We start from the raw sequence: 19759 nt of genomic DNA on the forward strand, positions 1-19759 counted from the left end.
AAATATAATTTAACAGTTATAGATGAATATTGAATGGTAGAGACCATAACAGAGCTAAAGGAAAGTGTTTATTGGAACTATATACATTAGAGGGACATCTACTAAAACCCATTGATATACTGATCTTTTACTGATTGTTTCTTTAATTTACTGCAACCTTTACAGTCAAGTTAATTCAAGTTTATTCGTAGGATCTCAAAACCATCTCCCTCAGACGGCTCCACAATCTGTACAGCATATGACACTCTGTATCCTCGGGCCCCCGAACAGGAAATACTCCACCAGAAATAAATCTGAGTGGAGATCCATGTTTCTCCACACTGTAACTGTACAATATGGAGGAACCGAATGACACCATAAAGTCAGACCAACATATGTTAATGGCGTTGTGTAGAAATGACCCCAACTGGTTCCACTGAGGTCAGGAGATCAATACATTTCCACACACGTCTCACTCTGTGAATGGTTGACAACTGGAGAGCACTGCTTTAATGCGCCGCTCTCCTGCCTCGCGGCTATAAGTGTCAAGCCGTGTGGACCTGATGGGTTATTTTCTACCTTTAGGGACAGCAGCTCATCCTGCGTCCACCTCAGACCTCATTAAGTCTCAAACCTAAAGACAATTAGGACAATCCAATAAGCCTTGCTGTAATGCCAACCTTATGCCAGGCCCCGCAGCTCCCTTTGAGTGTCCGCACTGTCATAGAGAGTTCAGCTACACAAACGGTATATCCTCAAACTGGACACGGCGGAGACAGAATGTATTAGGAGGAGACGTGGATAAATTAAGCGAAGATTTACGGAGGGGAAATGGGAGCTTGTGCTGCATCTGTGCTGAGTAGGGATGGAGTTTCAGGGGTATTCTGGGCAGACACCAATAATTTCCCCCCAGCTGTTACGAGGTGACCACGGGGCTTTATATAAATCAAGGGACAGTCGTACGATTCGCGCGGTGAGAGTTGAAGAGAGAGCTCGAGGCATCCCTGCGACCGTCCACACCGAACCGCGGGGATCAGATTACTCCAACTAGTATTCTCTCACTTCCAACTAAGGCCGTCGGCCGAGCGAGCCGTACCAGTTGGTGTGCCCTTGAGTGAGACAGCGCCCCACTAAGCACATGTCGATCTGGGGATTACATTTAGGGGTTTAGGAGGGAAAAGGAGGTCGTAATCTGAAACTGTTGTGTCTTGTTGCTGTGCACTTTTCTTAATGCCATGCTGTCATGCAGCATGCGTTGGTATTGTATGACTGTTGCCCGAGGAAGTTCAGCGGGGGAAACTATTTTTGTCTCAGCAGATAAGTGCTGCCCCATGTTTTGTCTCTCGCTGGTTTCATTATTATTAAAATTTATTTAAAAAATTATAGCACCGCAGCTGATTCTGCAGGTTTCCCCGTCATTGTCTTTCATGTGTGACAGACACGAAACATTTAAAGACTAGCCAACGTTTCCACATTACATAAACAGAGCTGAAGATATTAATAGAATAGTTCGACATTTAAGGAAATTTACATTTTCATTTGCTTGCTCTCACATATTTGTACAGTGAATATGAAGCTAAAGCAAGCAGCCAATTAGCTTTGCATAGCATAAAGAGTGTAAACAGGGAAAAGTATAGCTTTCCTAGTTAAGAAAATCTGTCTTCTTTATTTTGGCGAGATTTTACTATTGTGCACTAAAATGTCAGCGAAGAGACCAACAGGGTGAGAAACTGCAGCGTTCAGTGGTCAGACAGGTTAGAAAGAAAGTGTGTAGAACGGTAATAGTAGCATGGTAATTAACCAATGACCTTGTTCACCTATTCTATCTGCACAGTCTCTGCAGTGACAGAGAGATTAGAGAGATTCTAGATCATCCGGTGATAAACTAAAAATAAAGACAAACCACATCTCCACCCAGGACCAACTGTCTCCTCATGACACCACATTTAAAGTCACTTGATACTGATTTTTATTTGGATTTGTACATGGGCATAAATATCAAACTCTTAAACATGCCGGAATTTTCTCATCAAGATCCATAAATTCAATGAAAACGTTGATAAAAACGCTTTTTCTCGCCATGTTTTCACCAAAATCTAATGGGTTCTTTCCTGATCCACAAAGCATCCTTCCACCAAGTATTTTGGTTATAGTTTTTAAGTAATCCTGCAAAATATAACCTCCTTCGCAGATCTGTAAAAGAAAAACAACACAATTCATAAACTTTACTTTAGGAGGAATAAGGGCCTCAACCTAACCACACAACTTACCACCTGTCAAGTCTGATACCTGGTCAGCCTCTGATCCTTCAGCGCTTTTCGATCAGCCTCCTCTTCCCCTCTTCATCTATCCACTTTCCCACACTTCCTCCTCTTCAACCTTCTCTGTCTTCTACCCGGGCTCCTGCTTATCTGTGTCTGGCGGCAGCGGCAAACTGAAAAAAGAGTCCCTATCAACAGCATTCACAGTTCAAGCGTCAGAGACAGTTACATCAAAACCTGGGCTCATTAAACCAGTCAGAAGTTGGTGATAAGAATTTATTTTTCTCTACAAGCATTTGTTAACTAATCTCTGCAGAGTGAGTCCTGGTATAATCACTGATCAATGATCAAATATCGTTCATTTGCTCAACGTTCAAGGGAAATAACAGTTCAGCGCTCATCACGCTCCAGTTAGAAATATATCGACACATTATTCTTCGAGCAGGTCAAACGCTGCGCTCTTGGAATAGATATTGATATGTTTCCCATGTGCCGTGTGTGTCTCTGTGAATATCTGCCATGCCAGCATGAAAATAGCTGGGGCTTATCCTGGTATTACCATGCCATTATGTTGCACTAATTAAAAAATAAAGCAGGTCTACTCCTGCCCGGCCGCTATTAGACAGTATTTAGCCTACAGGTTTGCTTTGAAACGCTCCCTCATTACAGGGCCTCAAAGAAATATCATACAATAGCGAGATGAAAAGGGCAATGCTTGAATGGAGTCTTAAAGGGGAGGCTGTACTTGGCCTTCAAGTATACATTCCTTCAGCTCAGTGCTTCCTCTGTGGTCCCGCTCCCCCTGGCCCACCCCCCTCCCACTCAAGACTCAGTTCCCACAGGGGAAGCAGCCAAAGCAAACTCCTCCGACGAAGCCTCCCTCTCTTACCAGGGAGAGATAGACTCTTGCGGAGAGTGAGGGAGTGAGAGAGAGAGTGGGGGGGGGGGGGGGGGGGGGGGGAGTTGTCCTATCATCTGGCTCAATGGGACCTGCTAGGCAGTAGAATGTGTGAGGAGGGTGTTATGACTCTGTGGCCATGCTATGTCTATGATGTGGTGGTGAGTAAAGCCCGTGCGGCTGCTCTCCTGTGAGGTCAGTGTCAGATTTAGCCAGCAGGTCCCTTGTGGTGTCTGGGAGTGTCTGTTTTCTGACTCTATTATGTCTAGCACTCGTAGCCTTCCTGGAGCTGCAGACCTCAGCGTAGAAATAGCAGCAGACGGTCCGACATCCTTTGTCGGGAAAACAACAGTCACGTCAGTAATTACAGAGTCTGATTACACCAGAGCAGCAGTTTCTTAGGAAACCACTGGCCTTGAGTCAGGCAGGTGAGGGGTCGAGTCACCGCCGCTGAGCCGCACACGCAGTCAGCGGGAGGTCTGGGGTTAGGAGACGGTAGCTAAAGCAAACAGTAATTGTGCTGTGCATGAATGGGCGTCTGCAATGCAGTGACTGGTTAGACAGGTAGAGACATTTGTGAGTCAGGGAGATGTGAGGGGAGCGTCCAGACAAACACAGCACTTACACCTGAAGCTACTCAGCCTGCGGTTCAACAGCACTTTTAATTCTTCAATATAGCAGTGCAATTTATCATCATTCATAGCAATTGATTGACCTAATGATCAAATCAAACAAATATAACATTAGCAATCTGATTTATTTAGTTACGTGTTCTTGATTTCAAGCCAGTCAAATGTTGGCTATAATAAAAAAATATATATTTTATTATTATAATGTATAAAGTGATTATGTGGAAACATCCTGACATTGTGAAAGAGGCTGAATCTGAAGCTCTTCTTCTCTTTATGAAGAATAATTAGTAATAATAATAACCAGATCTGGAGCTTAAAGAAATGGATAAGTGTTAAGATGGCAGTGAAAGAAAGCTCTAATAATGAGGGGGGGGGGGGGGGGGCAAAGTATTTTAAGCAGTTAAAGGAATATTTTTTGCAGTAATCTGTGGGGGGTCTGCACCCGATTTATGGTTTAGTCCATAAAATCTAATAAACTTCACTATTTCCCATCAGATGATTTGTTCTGTTTCATTAACGTTCCAAAAAACTCCACATATAATAATTAAAACTGTTACAACTTAATGTTAAAACTTTAGAACATCAAACCAGAGAATAACTATTATTTTGCTTGATAAATGACCTGAACACTTTGTCATCATTACCATTAAAGCTCTTTAAACAGTTGACTATTGAAATACACTTTTTTCGGAACTGCAGCCGACCTCAGTTTCTGTGGTTTCAGATCTGTGGTGCCAGACCTGACTAACACACTGTACCAGATACACATATGCAGGTCTACACCCACAGCCCCCTCGCCTACCCACACAACACCCACACATTGCTGCACGCACACACACACACACACATTCACATTCACACTCACATTCAAACAGCATCTGGATTTGTGTTAAAAAAAAAGCTGTGAGACATGATTCATTACCGACCAGGCTTCTCGCTTAATGCTAAATGAGGTTTGTCATTTCCATCTTGAGGTGATTACTGTACACAACGATTAAGCTCTCACAACTACATGCAACCCTGCAGGAGTGTTTCCATTGAGGATTTCGAAGGTACACAGAGTAATCATTTGTCTTCAATCGCACATGCAGACGAGGAGAGGCGAGTGTTTGCCTCTCCTGAAGGCAGAATGTCATAGTAGTGAGTAAGAGCGAGGCAGGCAGGTCTGCGCTGGCCTCTGCGCCTGCCTAGGTAAACATATCCCCTGTCTGACAAGTGCAGACCTGAGGGCTGAGGAGGTTAGCTATCTCAACACACGAGCCCGGAGCTTGTCTCTCTCACACACACAGACAATTTAAAATATACGAGAAAGAAGCTCCTGAGACTCAGTGTTTTGAGGCAGATGTGTCCCTCCCTGATGCACAGTCTGCCTCATGCATCTGGAGCCCTGCATTAACATGCATCCCTCTCTGCACACTGCAACGTGATTGTCTGTCCGATCGGAGTGCAATTACTTTAATTCGTCTCCATCTCTGTCTCCCGCCGTCTGCTTCTATATCGCAATATTTCTGTGGTTCTGGGAGTCGATCTGCTCCACCTGACGGCGCCTCTTCTGCCTGGCAGGGAGCAATGTAGCCCTACTGGCTGCCAGCCAGACCAGCTTGAGTGTCTGCTCAGCTCAAAGCCCTGTGCGCACGCTAACACACACACACACAGACACACACACACAGACACACACACACACACAGGGACTTGCCAAGCTCAGAGACTGAACGCTTACACAGACACATCTTCTATATCCTCCTTCCCTCCCTGTGACTTCTCCACGGTTTTCTTTTTCCTCTGTTTTCCACCTCACTGTGACTCTGTGCTCTTGTCCTGCAAATATGAAATAAGGCTGAGTAGAAAAACAAAAGAAAATCATTTTTGGACACACTCATGTTCTGACAAATCCATGCGTTGCTTATGAATGATACCATTTACAGTCACACAGGATCATTTTTAGAAGTTGTGGGCTCTTGAAATCTCCACAGTGCTCTGTGATGTAATATCTGCACTTTATCTCTGCAGAGGATGATGATGATTAACCATCTATTCTCTCTCCTCTTCCCACAGTCTCCCAGCCCAGTCGCAGCCAAGAGGTCCAAACTCGACAAATTGCAATCTCCATCAGCCGAAAAAGACAGGAAACCCGACTGGTTACAGTCCCTGTCCAAGTCTGCACACAAGGTGAATCGTCGTGGACTCATCTAAATGTGACCTCATGTCTCAGTCTTGTTAACTGAAGAGAACACAGCTAATATAAAGATTCCAGAGGTGGTTTATTGTGGGTTGATCCGAGCTTGATGTTTCATTTGTTGTTCCAGGATCTGAAACAAGTCCAACTGAAACAGAGGCCCTCTGCTTTCCGCCCCTGGTCTCCGAAAGCAGCAGAGAAAGAGAAACCAGCCTCTCAGAGCGAGGTGGAGAGGTGAGTCATCTGAAAGCTGTAACAGTTTCACTTGTACAGACATAATATCTGAACTCAGTAGAGTGAAATGTTTTAAATCTACCTCCACTGCTTCCATAGGTCGTACTCTAAGAATCAGGAGGCTTTGACGGATCCTAATCCCACACTCGCTCCCCTGGTCCATCCCAGGGAGAGCCACGCTCCTGGCAGGGGACTGACAGCCATTTCCAGGCCGCCACAGGAGCTGCATAATGGAGACGTACAGCCTGCAGCAAAACCGTCCCCTTCCAGTCCCTGCAAACAAGCTGACAGCATGGACACCGATGGAGAGATTGATGTGGACGACTGCGATGATCGTGAGTGCCACCCATCACATGGAATAATACTTAAAGAATTTATCCCTCACAGAGGTCGGCCTTTATAACACACATATTTTACAGTTACAACTTTTATCACACATGATCCCCACTGGTAATGAGCCATGGCAGAACTGGTCTGGGGGTGACTCCTGTGCAAATACGCCACCAGGTGTCCAATGGAAGAAGTGCAAGAGAAAATAGAATTTTCGATTTTTGCTGTTATGAGGCTTAAAAAATAGGGTGTAAAGGCAGAGTAGCAGAACTCATTTGAAATATATACAAATATGATTAAATAAAATATATTCATATCCACACACATGGATCAAGTGTTGTGTAAACTATTGTAAAATTGGGCAGACCTTGAAATGATTTATAAACGCAGTAGAGAAGTAAATATAATGATTGAATGGTCACAACATTTAGCTGAAAATAAGAACAAGAAAAGCACCCACATTTACATCTTGCCTACTTCTTTGAGAAATATCACAACATTCTAACACATTTGACTTTTCTAATATAAAATCTCTTTATCTCCCTCCCCTAGGTCCAGTGCCACCCTCCTCCCTGGCTTCTCCTCCGTCGGCCTGTACCAGCGTGTCTCAGACTCTCACCCCTCAGAGTGTCCCTCGAGCTCAGGAGGGACCTGTCTGGCTGTCAGGGCCCGTTTGCCCAGACATGGACTCCCTGAGACAGATGCTGTACGCGGGCCTGGACAGCAAAGAAGCTCGTGAGAAGCTGCTGCAGGAGATTGTCAAGATGAGAGTGAAGCAGGAGGAAAAGCTGGCAGTTGCTGTGCAAGCTAAACGCAGCCTACAGCAGGTAAGACAGCCCTATTCTTGTGAAGTACTACACCGCGGCGCAACAGTGATATGTTCATGAATATCAGCGTCTCAAACATGACATTATTCTGATGTTTCTCACAGGAATTAGAGTTTGTGAGGGTGGCCAAGAAAGGACGCCTTCGTGAGGCCATTGAAGCCAAGCGCAACTTGCGGAAGGAGATCGAACGCCTTCATGTGGATTGGGAGAGGAAGATGAGGGATGCAGAGGAGTCGTGTGAGCGGCTGAAGGGAGAGCTGGAGAGGGAGAGGCAGCTGCGAGTCTGTGACAAAGGCTGTGAGGCAGAGCGTCTCCGGGTCAAGTACTCCACTCAGGTGAGACGTCTGCAAGATGCCTGACCACCAACAGATTATGGATCACGTCCTGCACATGTGTTCCATTTACTCTAACTGCTGTCTGGTGTGCTTCGCAGATTGAAGAGCTTCATGTGCAGCTCCAGCAGGCAGAATCGGACCGCGAGCAGCTGAGGCAGGAGCTCCAGCAGGAGATGGAAGCTCGGCAGAGCCTGGAGAGCGTCGTTAAAGACCTGCAAATCCAGCTGGCGCTGCAGGCCGACGGCAGCCCCCCCGGAGACCCCAGCGACGCAAACACAGATAAACACAGACAGAGCGCACAACTCACCAACGGATCCTAAAGTTGCACATTCAGACCTGGAGATAAGGACTCAAAACAAAAGGAGTATGATTAATGGACTTTGTTGCACCTCCTGTTATTGAAAAGAGACTCGACAGTGGCAGTTTTGTAAGAGGAAAAAAAAATCTGTCATATATAATATGATATGATATTACATGATATTATTATGACAATATATGAATATAATGAAATGAACTGGAAAGTAGCATGATGTCTCAGCATGTTGTCGAGCATTAGAAAGACTTCTTCAGCGATGAACACATCTCTCCAGTGACGTCAGACACCTGACGCTGTCCACGGACTCTATTTTGGTATAAGCTATCCTACGATGTGCAAATATAGCCACATAACACTACTTGAATATGAAGGGAAGGAACAAGTTGCGCCTGGTGAAACACGATCAGATGACGAAACTCTCGGTGCCACAGAATATTGGTACACTCAAAGGTGTCATTGCAGACCACTGGAAACAAGAGACACCAGTTTACCACTATTTACTTTTAATATCCGCTTGCTTTTTATAACTGTGTAGAGGATGTACTTTTTAAGAAATATTGCTTGCGCAGCACTGTTATTCCACAGGCAAGAAAAAAAACATCCATATTCAAACATGTACGCGTGTATACGAGCTTGTCTACCTTTTGTATTTTATAAACCTGAAGTATTGGAGGTTACGTGGGCTGCCTTCAGGTCCACCACTGTTTTATGCTTTAGATATTTTATGGAAGTGTTACTTTTTAATATTATGACGCAACTTTTATTTGTTCTTTGGACATTGTTTTTTTTCCAGTAATGTTTTTTGCAACCAAATCATGTGATTAATAGTTACAATTCTTGCCCACATTAGTGCAGATAAGTCTACAGAGGCCCTTCTAAAAGAAAAGAAAAAAACTTCGACGGCTGCCTGTATTTGTTGAAATGCGGTACTTCTGATTTTCTATTGAGTATTGTAAAATAATTTATATTCTATAATAAATTGCTGCCTATTAACAGAAAGCATTCATTTTTAGTCACTGGTTTTAGGCTCTTAAATCAACAAATGCTGTTTATATGAACAACATTTCTACATATATACAAAATATGGATATATATTTTTTTACTTTAAGAAAAGGAATTGCACTTTTTAAAGAAAAGAACCTTGCGTTGTGCATTGTACTCCCTGTTACTTTTTTTTTTTAAATCCCAAGTTAACATGAACTTGGAATTTAAGCATACTTTCCCTCAGTATCCTCTGATGTACATACAATGATATTGTAAATAAGATATTTGCTGGTATGTTTGCTTGCTCCAGACTTAAAATGATTATGAATATTATTTCTTGCTCTTACTTGAAACCAAAAAGAGACTATATTTGGATTTGCAATTTCAATGTCGTATCCCTGAATATCATTGCAATCACAGGGCATTTACCAGAATGGGTGGTAAACCATAAATATAGTCACGAACTTGACCTATCAGTAGAGTTTGTAGATTTGAAACAGATTATAATTTCTCCCTTGATTTTGTTTATTTGAGAAGAATCTTTATTATTTGATGAATTATAGAGTATATATTACACCACAGACCAAAAACTGAATAATGGATTTGAATTCTCTGCACCTCCAACCTCCCTTCAAATAGAGTAGAAGCGACACCTTTTCGTGGTTTCAACTTTAGGTGCTCTCGTATATATATAAATATATATATAGACAAGAAACACTTTTATGTCTTATCATTATGATACCCTCGCTCAGTATTTGTTGGGTACAGTGTAATAGCAATATCCATTTTGTTAGCTGATACTGTTGTAGTTTTGGTTTGGAAGTGAGGTTTCACTTGCCTCTTACAATGTTTTTGTTTTTCCTTCGAAGAACTTGTATAATACCCATTAAAATCTAAATCAATCCTACAGGGTTCTGAGGAGTGTTTTTCTTTTGTACCACAATGGAACCAGTGTGTGTGCATATTTGTGGTTGTGTTTTAAGCTGTGCCATAAGCATGAGCTCCAATGTAGGCTCCATCAATTATTGAATGGATTCTCATAATATTTAGTAACGATTCTGACATCATGTTCCCCAGGGTATTAAATGTGACCAGGTATGCAAAGGACTATGCTGATCATCTGACCTTTCCTCCAGTGCCACCAGCAGGTTGACCTTTCTGTTTGAAGGAAAATTTATGACCAACAAATATCGACGACGCGTCTCCAATTTGTCCCACTATCCAGAAATGAAGCCTTAAAATCCCGTATGCTAACGCCAACATCTTGCACATACGGAGCCGGGGTCTGTGCAGTAGTGATTCGAGGAATGGAGCCATGGTATCGAACTCGTGACACAATCATGACATTTCACCTCGTTTTTAAAGCATCAAATAACTAATCAAAAACAAACTTACTGGGAAAATGTGCACCTTAATGTACATCAGTGTATAAGGAACTACCTAAAAGGACAGAAACCATATTTCATACCAATTTAACTTTTTAGTTCCATGTCCCATCCGCTTATATGGAGGAGGTCAGTTTATGACTTGGCAGCCAGTCACCAGGGGGGCTTTGGTTTGGGAGCTGTCATGTTTATATATAAATTCAGTCTATGGGGGGACTATGTTAACATTTGAGCATTTTCATTTTAAATGAACATTTGATCAAATCTATAATGCAACTATTTTCAATGACAAGTAAAAAATATCCTCAGGGGGGAAATGTCTATTGTGTCATATCACCCCATAAACTATTAATTTATATAATAAAATAAATGTGTATATTGTCTCATCTTGAACCAGAAAGACTAACAGAAGAGTTTGGTTTTCATATATGCATGTAAGAGCACTAAATTAAAACAGAAAGCTTGAAATACCAGCTATAGTAAATCTATTAATCTATATAGTATATTTTTTAATTAACAGTAGATCTCCTTTTATATGCAGTAGTAACATGATGTAGATAAATGTGTACATGTACTGTGTGTCTCTCAGTTTCCTCTAGGGGGAGATCTTTGCATACAGTTGAAGACAGTTTTTTTTCCTGGTTGTTAATCAATTGCAACAGTGTGACATACTGTAAGTCCTTATACATTCTGTCCCTACAACAGATTATTCAAATTATATGATTTCTATATATATATATATATATATATATCCTATAATGATAGGGGCTGCTATACGTGTAGTTAAATTAACTCATGAACCATTCCTCTTCTTCTCTGGTTTCTCAGAGGCTTACTGGTTGCGTGGAAATCCCTCCATGAGAGCAAGGCTGAAGCCTCACTCCGGGATTACAGCTTGAGGAAGATTTAGTGACACATGTTGCACACTTCCTCTCTGCAAACCTTCTCGCCATGCAAGAGAGAAATAAATAAAAAAGACTCTATGGCTGGATCCCTGGGCACAGGAGGATGAGGACTGAAGCTTCAGAATGGGAATATTGTTCCCTGATCCTTTGTGGGAGGATGTTACCTGGTAGATATGCTGAGACTTTAGAAGCTGCATGAAAGACGCTGTCCTGAGAACTCCCTTTTTCTGAAGAGCCCAGCAGAATGAGGAGGAAGGTGGGTTCATGTGGAGTGAATGGGACTGGATAGTTGGACTCAAATCTACGATTCAGGAATGAACATCAACCCAGGAATGGCCCCTCTGTCTCCAGGACTGGGTGGCAGCTCGCCGCTGTCCTCGATGTCACCCAAGAAGACCACTCTCCAGTCCCTGGGGTCTCTGTCATCAGGGATGTTCTCCCCCTCGCTGGCAAGGGCCTCCTGCCATCAGGGGAAAGAGGCCTCGAGCCACTTGAGCTCCCCCAGCCCGTCCATCATGAGCTCACCAAAACTATGGCAGAAAGCGTCCATATCTAGATTGGCAGAGGAGTTTTTCTGGATCGGGGGCAGCATGGTTGCACAGCCTAAATGGAGGCTGGGTCAAATAGGTAAGACTCATGACATGATTTTGCCTGAAAACACTCACATTAGTGCAGAATATCATTAAAATCTGCTGCAAACTGAAGAGGTTTTTTTTAAACGTATGACATTACTGTGATAGTATAAAACCCCAACCTGTCATTTGGGATTTTTTTACTGTGTTATGCTCTTGTAAATGGCCAAAATTTGGGCATTTCCATTTATAACAGAAGAGAAAAGCAGGGGAGCTGGGAAGCCTGTGAGTAGATAATGGGCATATGGAGAGTAGACAATCCTTTAGGATTAGCCTGAATGATGTGCCAGGTTGCATCACATGTATCTGAGCTTCAGATTACAAACAAAGGTTACCTGCTCTCTGCACACAAAACAAATGCAGTGCTTCACACTGAGGACGGGTGGCCTGGGCCTTAGAATAAAATAGTTGGATCTGACATGCTGTATAACCATTGAGGCACCCTTCAGATTTCAACAAAGCCGCACGGAGATATATTTTAAACCGTTGCGAGGCGGCTGATAATTGATTGGTTTGGGTTTTCAGACGATCATCATTTGAAGCCTGTGTGTCTTTTCCCTCTTGTGCCTCGTATCATCAACACATTAAGAGCTCCTGAAATCCATTTGTGACGCAGCCTATAATCTCATAAACAAGAGCCACATGGTAAACCTCCACTTGGCTCTGGTGCTTCATGGATGTTTTTCAATTAGTCATAATGTCTCTCTGCTACTAACACGTGTGGTTCTGCTCAGTTTCTCACATACTATCTGAACAGAACAGTATCGCACTTTTGGTTTAATCACTGTATTGCTAAATGGACAATATTAAACACAAACAGGCTACATTTCAACCTTTTATCTGATATTTGGGTTAGAGTTTGACTGTACTGACCATTGATAAAAATGTCTCTTTTTGCTCTTGCGCAGTGGAGAGGTGTATGTGCACCATGCAGACTGGCACTCAGATGACCAAACTGAAGGGGAAGAAGAAAGGTCTGGTCCGCTTCTTCTACCTGGACGAGCACAAGTCCTGCATCAGATGGCGGCCGTCCAGGAAACACGACAAGGCCAAAAGTGAGCCGTCATCTCTCTGAATTCAGAGAGCTGAACATCGAAATAGTCATTACTCGGCCGTATGCAATTTGTGGATGGAAACTCTTTAGCACTGAACACAAGATGAGATAGTAAATGCTGTAAAATCAACATCACTAATTGACCAATTAGACCTATCAAAGATTAGGAGAAGAATAAATAGACTGAACCATGTCTTCTCTCAGTGGGGTTGCAGAATCATGTGGTCCTACCCTCTGTTCAGGTTAAGCTTGCACGTTAACCTCATTCTATATTTTGAGAGGCACCAACGTAGAGGCATCAACAAATACTCTGATCCCTCTGACCGAAAATGTATATTTATTTGTTTATTATTAAAAGCAGTATTTGCTCATAAATGTAACAATAGAACAATTGTACTTTTATGCTTAATCGGAGAAGATGCTATAAAAAGCTTGCTGAACAGCTCGGATTTGATTTATTTATTAGATTTCATTTCATATGAATATGTAAGGATTATAATTTTGCCAAAGCAAGCCTAAACTCTATATGTTTTTAATCCATCATAAATCTGTTTTAATAATCCCATACATTTTAACAAAGAAACTGTGAATAACATCCATAACTGAAGATATAAATAAAAACATTGACAGGGTTTCTGCAGGTTTCGACCTTCAACAAGTTCAATTCAAGGCTATTTAAGAACATGATGGATACAATTTAAGACATGTGAAACGTTACAAAATAGTCCAAAGAGTCCAAGAATTGTTTTGCCTAGTAGAGAATAACCCTTGAAACATCATGGTATCCCACAAACCCCACTGACAAGTGTGCTGCATAAAAATGTTTGTAGATCAGTGATCATACTTCCTTCCTCCGTTTCAGTAACTATTGATTCAATCCATGAAGTCTGTGAGGGAAAGAAATCTGAGATCTTCCGGAGGTACGCGGACAACCGTTTCGACCCAAACTGCTGCTACAGTATTTATTATGGGGAGCGAGTGAAGTCCCTGGACCTGGTCTCAAACAGCGCAGAGGAGGCCCGCACCTGGATCTCTGGGCTGAAATACCTCATGGCTGGGATCAGTGACGAAGACAGTCTGGCCCGGCGTCAACGAACCCGTGATCAATATCCTTTTTTCAACCCAGCAAGCACATGTTCAATCTCTCAATGACTCGACCCCTCATTTCGTTTTAAACTGGTCAATCAGCCTAAATGTGATGACAAAAACAATCTGAACTTAACATCTGGATAAATCATACAGGAAGTTAAGAATAGTCAACACATGTGAACTTACCAGATCGTGATCCTTGTTCCTTAACTGCAGCCTCACGTGGCTACAGCAGACTTTCTCTGAGGCCGACAAAAACGGAGACGGCACCCTGAGCATCGGAGAAGTTCACCAGCTGCTCCACAAACTCAACGTGAATTTACCCAAACAGAAAGTCAAAGAGATGTTTCAAGTAAGACTTACATCCACCAGCGATGCCATCTCTGAATGTTTGCTCTTTTAGTCATATAGTGTCACTAATGTCCTAACCACTGGGTCTGCATGCCTGCAAAACACAATTAAGCTACATGATTTAGCTGCTGACTTAGAACTAATCTAACAAACTCAGACGCAAACAGTTCTGTGAGGCAGCAAAGCTACACTGACCATCACCTGTGCTATGCCATGGAAATCTTATTCATGGTTTTAATGCATCCCAGTCTGCAACAAGGTGGGCCGAAAAAAACAGACCAACAATCCAAATAACAGAGCCACACTGTGCTGCTAGCATGGCTAAGACAATAGAATTGAGATGGAGCCATCATAAAAGTATGTATAGACATTTCAGCTGAACTGCAATGTTTTTTTAGTTCTGTAGCTCACTATCGCTTCCTGATGATAGCATCGTCATGTTTGATGTTGACAGACATACATCCTTCAGATGGGTGCTGTATTTTCTTTGGCAGGGTGCTTACATCAGATCACACATACGGAGAGAGTTGACTCTGGCTGATTCAACACTTTTGTCTCTATCTGTAGGAGGCAGACACAGACGACAACCAAGGCTCTCTGGGCTTTGAAGAATTCTGTTTGTTCTACAAGATGATTTCCACACGCAGAGACCTCTATCTGATAATGATCTCCTACAGCAACCAGAAAGAAGTCATGGATCTCCACGACCTTGCACGTTTCCTGGAAAATGAACAGAAGGTATCAAAAACTGAGCAAAAAAATATAATAACGATTATTTGCATCAGTGAAGATGATTTCTGATGGTGTTTATTCCACAGATGCGAGGCCTGGCCAAAGAGTATCTAGTTGACATAGTGGCAAAGTTTGAGCCATGTCCTGAGAACCTGCAGCGGACGGTACTGGGTATCGATGGTATGTCGAATGCAAACATTTGCATCACATCACATGACATCAAGGCTCAAATAAAACCACTGGTCTGAAACTGTTTTTCACTTCAGGTTTCACCAACTACATGCGGAGTCCCTTAGGAGACATCTTCAACCCCGAGCACAATCAGGTGAACCAGGACATGACACAGCCTTTGTGTAACTACTTCATTTCCACATCACACAACACCTACCTGACAGGTGACCAGCTACTGTCTCAGTCCAGGGTGGAAATGTATGCCTACGTTCTCCAGGCAGGCTGTCGCTGTGTGGAGGGTAAGGGCCTGTAAAGGCAGAGGCTCAGCTATCATTATGAAATACTTCATCTCAACAGAGGCCTCACAGTCCAGGTAATGCAATTTCCCTCTGCTCTTTCAGTGGACTGCTGGGATGGACCCGATGGAGAGCCCATTATCCACCATGGTTACACCTTGACATCAAAAATCCTCTTCAAAGAGGTTATCGAAACGATCGACAAATATGCCTTCACGAAATCACAGTGAGTTTCACAACCTGTAACAGTGAATAGCATCAGTAATTCAAGTAACACACCCTCAACCCTCTATCCCAGGTACCCAGTGATCCTGTCCATAGAGAACCACTGCACTGTGCCTCAGCAGAAAAAGATGGCTGAGTACCTAAGAGAAGTGCTGCAGGACAAACTGGACCTGTCCACAGTCAACGTGCATGACTGCAAGAAGCTGCCCTCCCCTGAGATACTGAAAGGAAAAGTTCTCGTCAAGGTAAAGTTGCTGACAGCAACACATGATATTCTCTATCAAGTGACCAACGAGACAAAAGAACTAAGTGACTATTAATTGGAAATTGTATTGTTTCTTTTTTTCAGGGGAAAAAGCTGGCGGCAAACCTCGACCCCGATGCTGAGGAAGGTGATGTGTCTGATGAAGACACTGGTGATGATGATGAAGAGGATGAAGATGATGATGACCCACAGGCAAGTGAAACATGAGTTGATTGATGGATGGTTTTTAGGTTGGTTGGGTTAGGGTTGATGGCTGGATGGGTTCGGGCTGGTTGGTAGGAAGGTAGGTAGATGGGTGGGTTGGTTGATTGATTGATTGGTTGGTTTGTTGGTTGGATGGATGGATGCTTGGTAACTAGGTAGGTGGGTAGATGGGTGGATGGGAGGGTTCATCGGTTGGTTGATTGATTAGTTGGTTAGTTGGCTTGCTAATATATTATCTTTGACTGTTCCAGGATGACAGTAGTGCTACTTCTAAAGATCAACATAAGAAGAAGAGACGATTTGGCAGATCGATCATGAGGAGCTTCAAACGAAAGGTAGACAATTATTTCCAAATGCTTTTTAACGATCGCCCTCCCCATTAATCCTTAAACAAATATAAAATGCAAATAAAACATCTGACAGCTTACTATTTAGACTATAGTAAAAAATTTGTATTTTTCAGAGGAAAAAGAGAATTCGAGTGAAAAACAAGTCAATGTCTGAGGGAGAATCAGACAGCAGCAGGGAAAGGACCCAAATTGTTTACCACCCAAAGTAAGACTAATCATTGAATTTAGATGCTTTAGTCATCTAATGTTCCTTGTATAGTTTGTTACACTTACGTACTGTGTGTCTGTAAATGCTCCATCAGGAAGAGGAAAACAATGAGGCTGTCTCGAGCTTTGTCCGACCTGGTCAAATACACTAAATCTGTTCGTGTCCACGACATAGAAACACAAGGTAAATCCAAAAGAAATTAAAGCGAACCATAAATAAATGAGACTATTCATTGTAAGTTTTGAGAATGGAATACTTGATGCTGTTTTGTCTCTGGAAGCATTTTTGAACAGTTGGCAGGTATCGTCCCTCAATGAGACTGTGATGAACCAGATCTTACAGCTGAAGCCAGGTGAGCTGGTGCGTTTCAACCAGCGGCAGCTCCTCAGAGTCTACCCATCCAACTACAGAGTGGACTCCAGCAACTTCAACCCTCAACCATACTGGAATACAGGATGCCATATGGGTCAGAACATAAGAGACCATAGCAGTGCCTCAGTAAAAAAAAAAAATAACAATAAGATGTCAGTGTTTTATTGTTGCAGCTTTTCATTTGTTTGTGTTTGTTTGATTTTAGTTGCGATGAACTATCAAACAGAGGGACGCATGCTCGAACTGAACCGAGCCAAGTTCTCAACCAATGGAAACTGTGGTTATATCCTGAAGCCTAAGTGCATGCATAAAGGTATGTGTATGATGCTGTTTGTGAGGAGTGAATGGCAGCTGTCATTATGCAAAGACATGTGAACCTTTTTGTTTTGATCAGCTGCCTTCAACCCAATGTTGGAGGATCCTCTGCCAGGACGCAGAAAGACACAGTTAGTGCTCAAGATTATCAGTGGTCAGCAGCTTCCCAAACCTAAAGACTCCATGTTTGGGGACAGAGGAGAGGTGAGGTCAACAATATCAGACATGGAATGATTATTATGAACTCTGAAAAACGTGTACCTCTAAAATCGTCCCCATGTTTTTTTTTAAACTTTCAGATTATTGATCCCTTTGTAGAGGTTGAGATCATCGGTCTAAATAATGATTGTTCCAAGCAGCAGACCAGGGTCGTGGATGATAACGGTATCTGTGCACACTACAATTCAGGTCAGGCCGTACCAAGTTTGTGCTTTTCAGTCCATGTAACTTCTCTTCTATCGTCACTCAGGTTTCAACCCAATGTGGGAGGAGACCCTCGTCTTCAATATTCAGATGCCACAGATCGCCCTGGTGCGTTTCCAGGTGTGGGATCATGATCCCATTGGGCAAAATTTCATTGGACAGAGGACTGTTGCTTTCACCAGTATGATGCCAGGTACATGACATAGAAAGATCTTTGCTCTCAGTAAAAGTTCAATTAATTTTTACAAGACTCTGCAGGAAGTTGCTGCACCTAGCAAAGAGGCTAGGTGCAGCAAAAGTCTCACACAAAAAAAATTCATAAAACAAGGACTTTTTAATTGTTACAAAACATTATATATCTGAAAATCTTAAACAATTTTTTTATTATGAATACCTTTGTTATGCTAAATTTGCAGGTTATCGGCATGTGTACCTGGAAGGGATGGCAGAGGCATCCATTTTTGTTCATGTTGCTATCTATGATATATCAGGAAAGGTGAGCAGTTTCAAAATTCTTAACATTCATATCTAATTTCAGATTAATAAAAAAAAAAGTATATCTTAAAACCTTTCTGTGTCCTCTACAAAACAGAACAAACCCTCTAATGCAGTGCAAGCTGCCAGAAAACACATCAAGAAAGCAGCTCAGAAGCACATGAAGGGTCCTCCACGGCAGACGTCTCTGGACTTCTCCGTCCAGTCCTCGGAAGATGGACGGGCTCTCTATTTCCGCAAGGATCTGGATACCATCTCTCAGGACAGCAGGAACGGGGATCTGTCCTTTCTGGCTCAAGGGCCAGCCGCCAAGGGTGCCATCCACAAAGGGGCCATGAGCGAGCCAGTGAGGCGAGCTCATAGAGTTAAAATTCATGAACCAGCCGAGACAAGGAGAGGAATCTTCAGCCGGATGTCCTCCATTGACTCCCACCACATGGGGGCTGCTCCCTGTGTGATAGCCGAGAGCTTTGACCTTGAGACCTCTTCCCAGGCTTCGTGTCCAGACGGTCCTGCTCCCGACAGCCAAAATCGAATTCAAGAAGAAGCAGAGAATGAACTTCATGAACCACCAGAGTCAAGCTGTGCAGAGCAGGAGACCGTTCACACATTAGAACAAGAGGACCCTAGAAAATCTGACAAATTACCAGTAAAACCAGAACCTGAAAAACCACCAGAAACTCAGAGTTTGACTGATTCACTGCCTCAGCATCGGCCTGTGCCACAGCCTCTTTCCCAGCCTGAAGCCAAACCTACTCCTCTTATCCCTCCATCTTCCCCTGCCAGGGTAAGACGGACCCTGGAGGCTCCAGCCACCCCCCGGCCTTTTACCCTGACACGGACAAAGGTCCGCTCACGTAGTTGCCCTCGAAAACCAACTACCTCCCCTCACATGGTGAACCAGCAACTCCAATGGCAGACGCATCGAGCACCAAAATATGGCAGCTACAGTAACCGTGTGAAGCAGGTACCCAATGGTCTCTGCCTGTCGGACAGCACATCAGGCGGCAGCAGCGGCGGCAGCACAGACAGCCTGGAGTTTGTGCCCTCCTGTGTGCCAGCTGACACAGGGCAGCGTGAAGGGACTCTGCAGAGGGAGATGAGGAACCTGTTTGACCAAAAGATTCGAGAAATCCACTGTAAATCGCCACTTTTTCCCGACGGTGAGTCATGAATCAATTGTGATTACTATTTGGAAATTAAAATAAAAACAGTTACAAAAGTGGCTGCATTAAATCCTGTTTTCTGTTTTTAACTTCTGTGTGTGTGTTTTAGATGATACGGCAGATTTGATTTGAGACTTCAAGAAAATATT

The 19759-nt window shown here is 43.0% G+C and overlaps 2 protein-coding genes and 1 long non-coding RNA gene across 3 annotated transcripts in view; 2 read left to right on the forward strand and 1 right to left on the reverse strand.

The window, feature by feature from the left end:
* skib (v-ski avian sarcoma viral oncogene homolog b) overlaps positions 1-9879 on the forward strand; it is a 34388-nt gene extending 24509 nt beyond the window's left edge. The window contains exons 2-7 of the mRNA XM_053444118.1: positions 5826-5939; positions 6077-6180; positions 6280-6515; positions 7063-7337; positions 7442-7672; positions 7771-9879. Of these exons, the coding sequence (XP_053300093.1) occupies positions 5826-5939; positions 6077-6180; positions 6280-6515; positions 7063-7337; positions 7442-7672; positions 7771-7992 (1182 nt within the window). The 3' untranslated portion in view covers positions 7993-9879. The remainder of the gene's footprint in view (positions 1-5825; positions 5940-6076; positions 6181-6279; positions 6516-7062; positions 7338-7441; positions 7673-7770) is intronic.
* Positions 1942-5325, reverse strand: LOC128459030 (uncharacterized). Its single transcript, XR_008342083.1, has 3 exons — positions 5225-5325; positions 2269-2428; positions 1942-2172 (listed from the first exon to the last, which is right to left on the reverse strand). It is a non-coding gene; the product is annotated as an uncharacterized LOC128459030 (long non-coding RNA).
* A 1658-nt stretch (positions 9880-11537) lies between the features above and the next one.
* plch2b (phospholipase C, eta 2b) lies at positions 11538-19742 on the forward strand. The gene is given in 21 exon segments (XM_053445974.1): positions 11538-11889; positions 12803-12949; positions 13811-14054; positions 14260-14389; positions 14956-15126; positions 15207-15300; positions 15387-15590; positions 15693-15813; positions 15886-16057; positions 16162-16322; positions 16544-16616; positions 16745-16836; positions 16934-17022; positions 17120-17305; positions 17417-17524; positions 17606-17730; positions 17826-17910; positions 17996-18142; positions 18366-18445; positions 18542-19607; positions 19720-19742. Coding segments are annotated over 21 exon segments (3870 nt in total).
* The last annotated feature ends 17 nt before the right edge of the window (positions 19743-19759 follow it).

Source organism: Pleuronectes platessa, chromosome 2 (genome assembly GCF_947347685.1).
Source record: "Pleuronectes platessa chromosome 2, fPlePla1.1, whole genome shotgun sequence".
In the NCBI taxonomy this organism is placed as follows: domain Eukaryota; kingdom Metazoa; phylum Chordata; class Actinopteri; order Pleuronectiformes; family Pleuronectidae; genus Pleuronectes; species Pleuronectes platessa.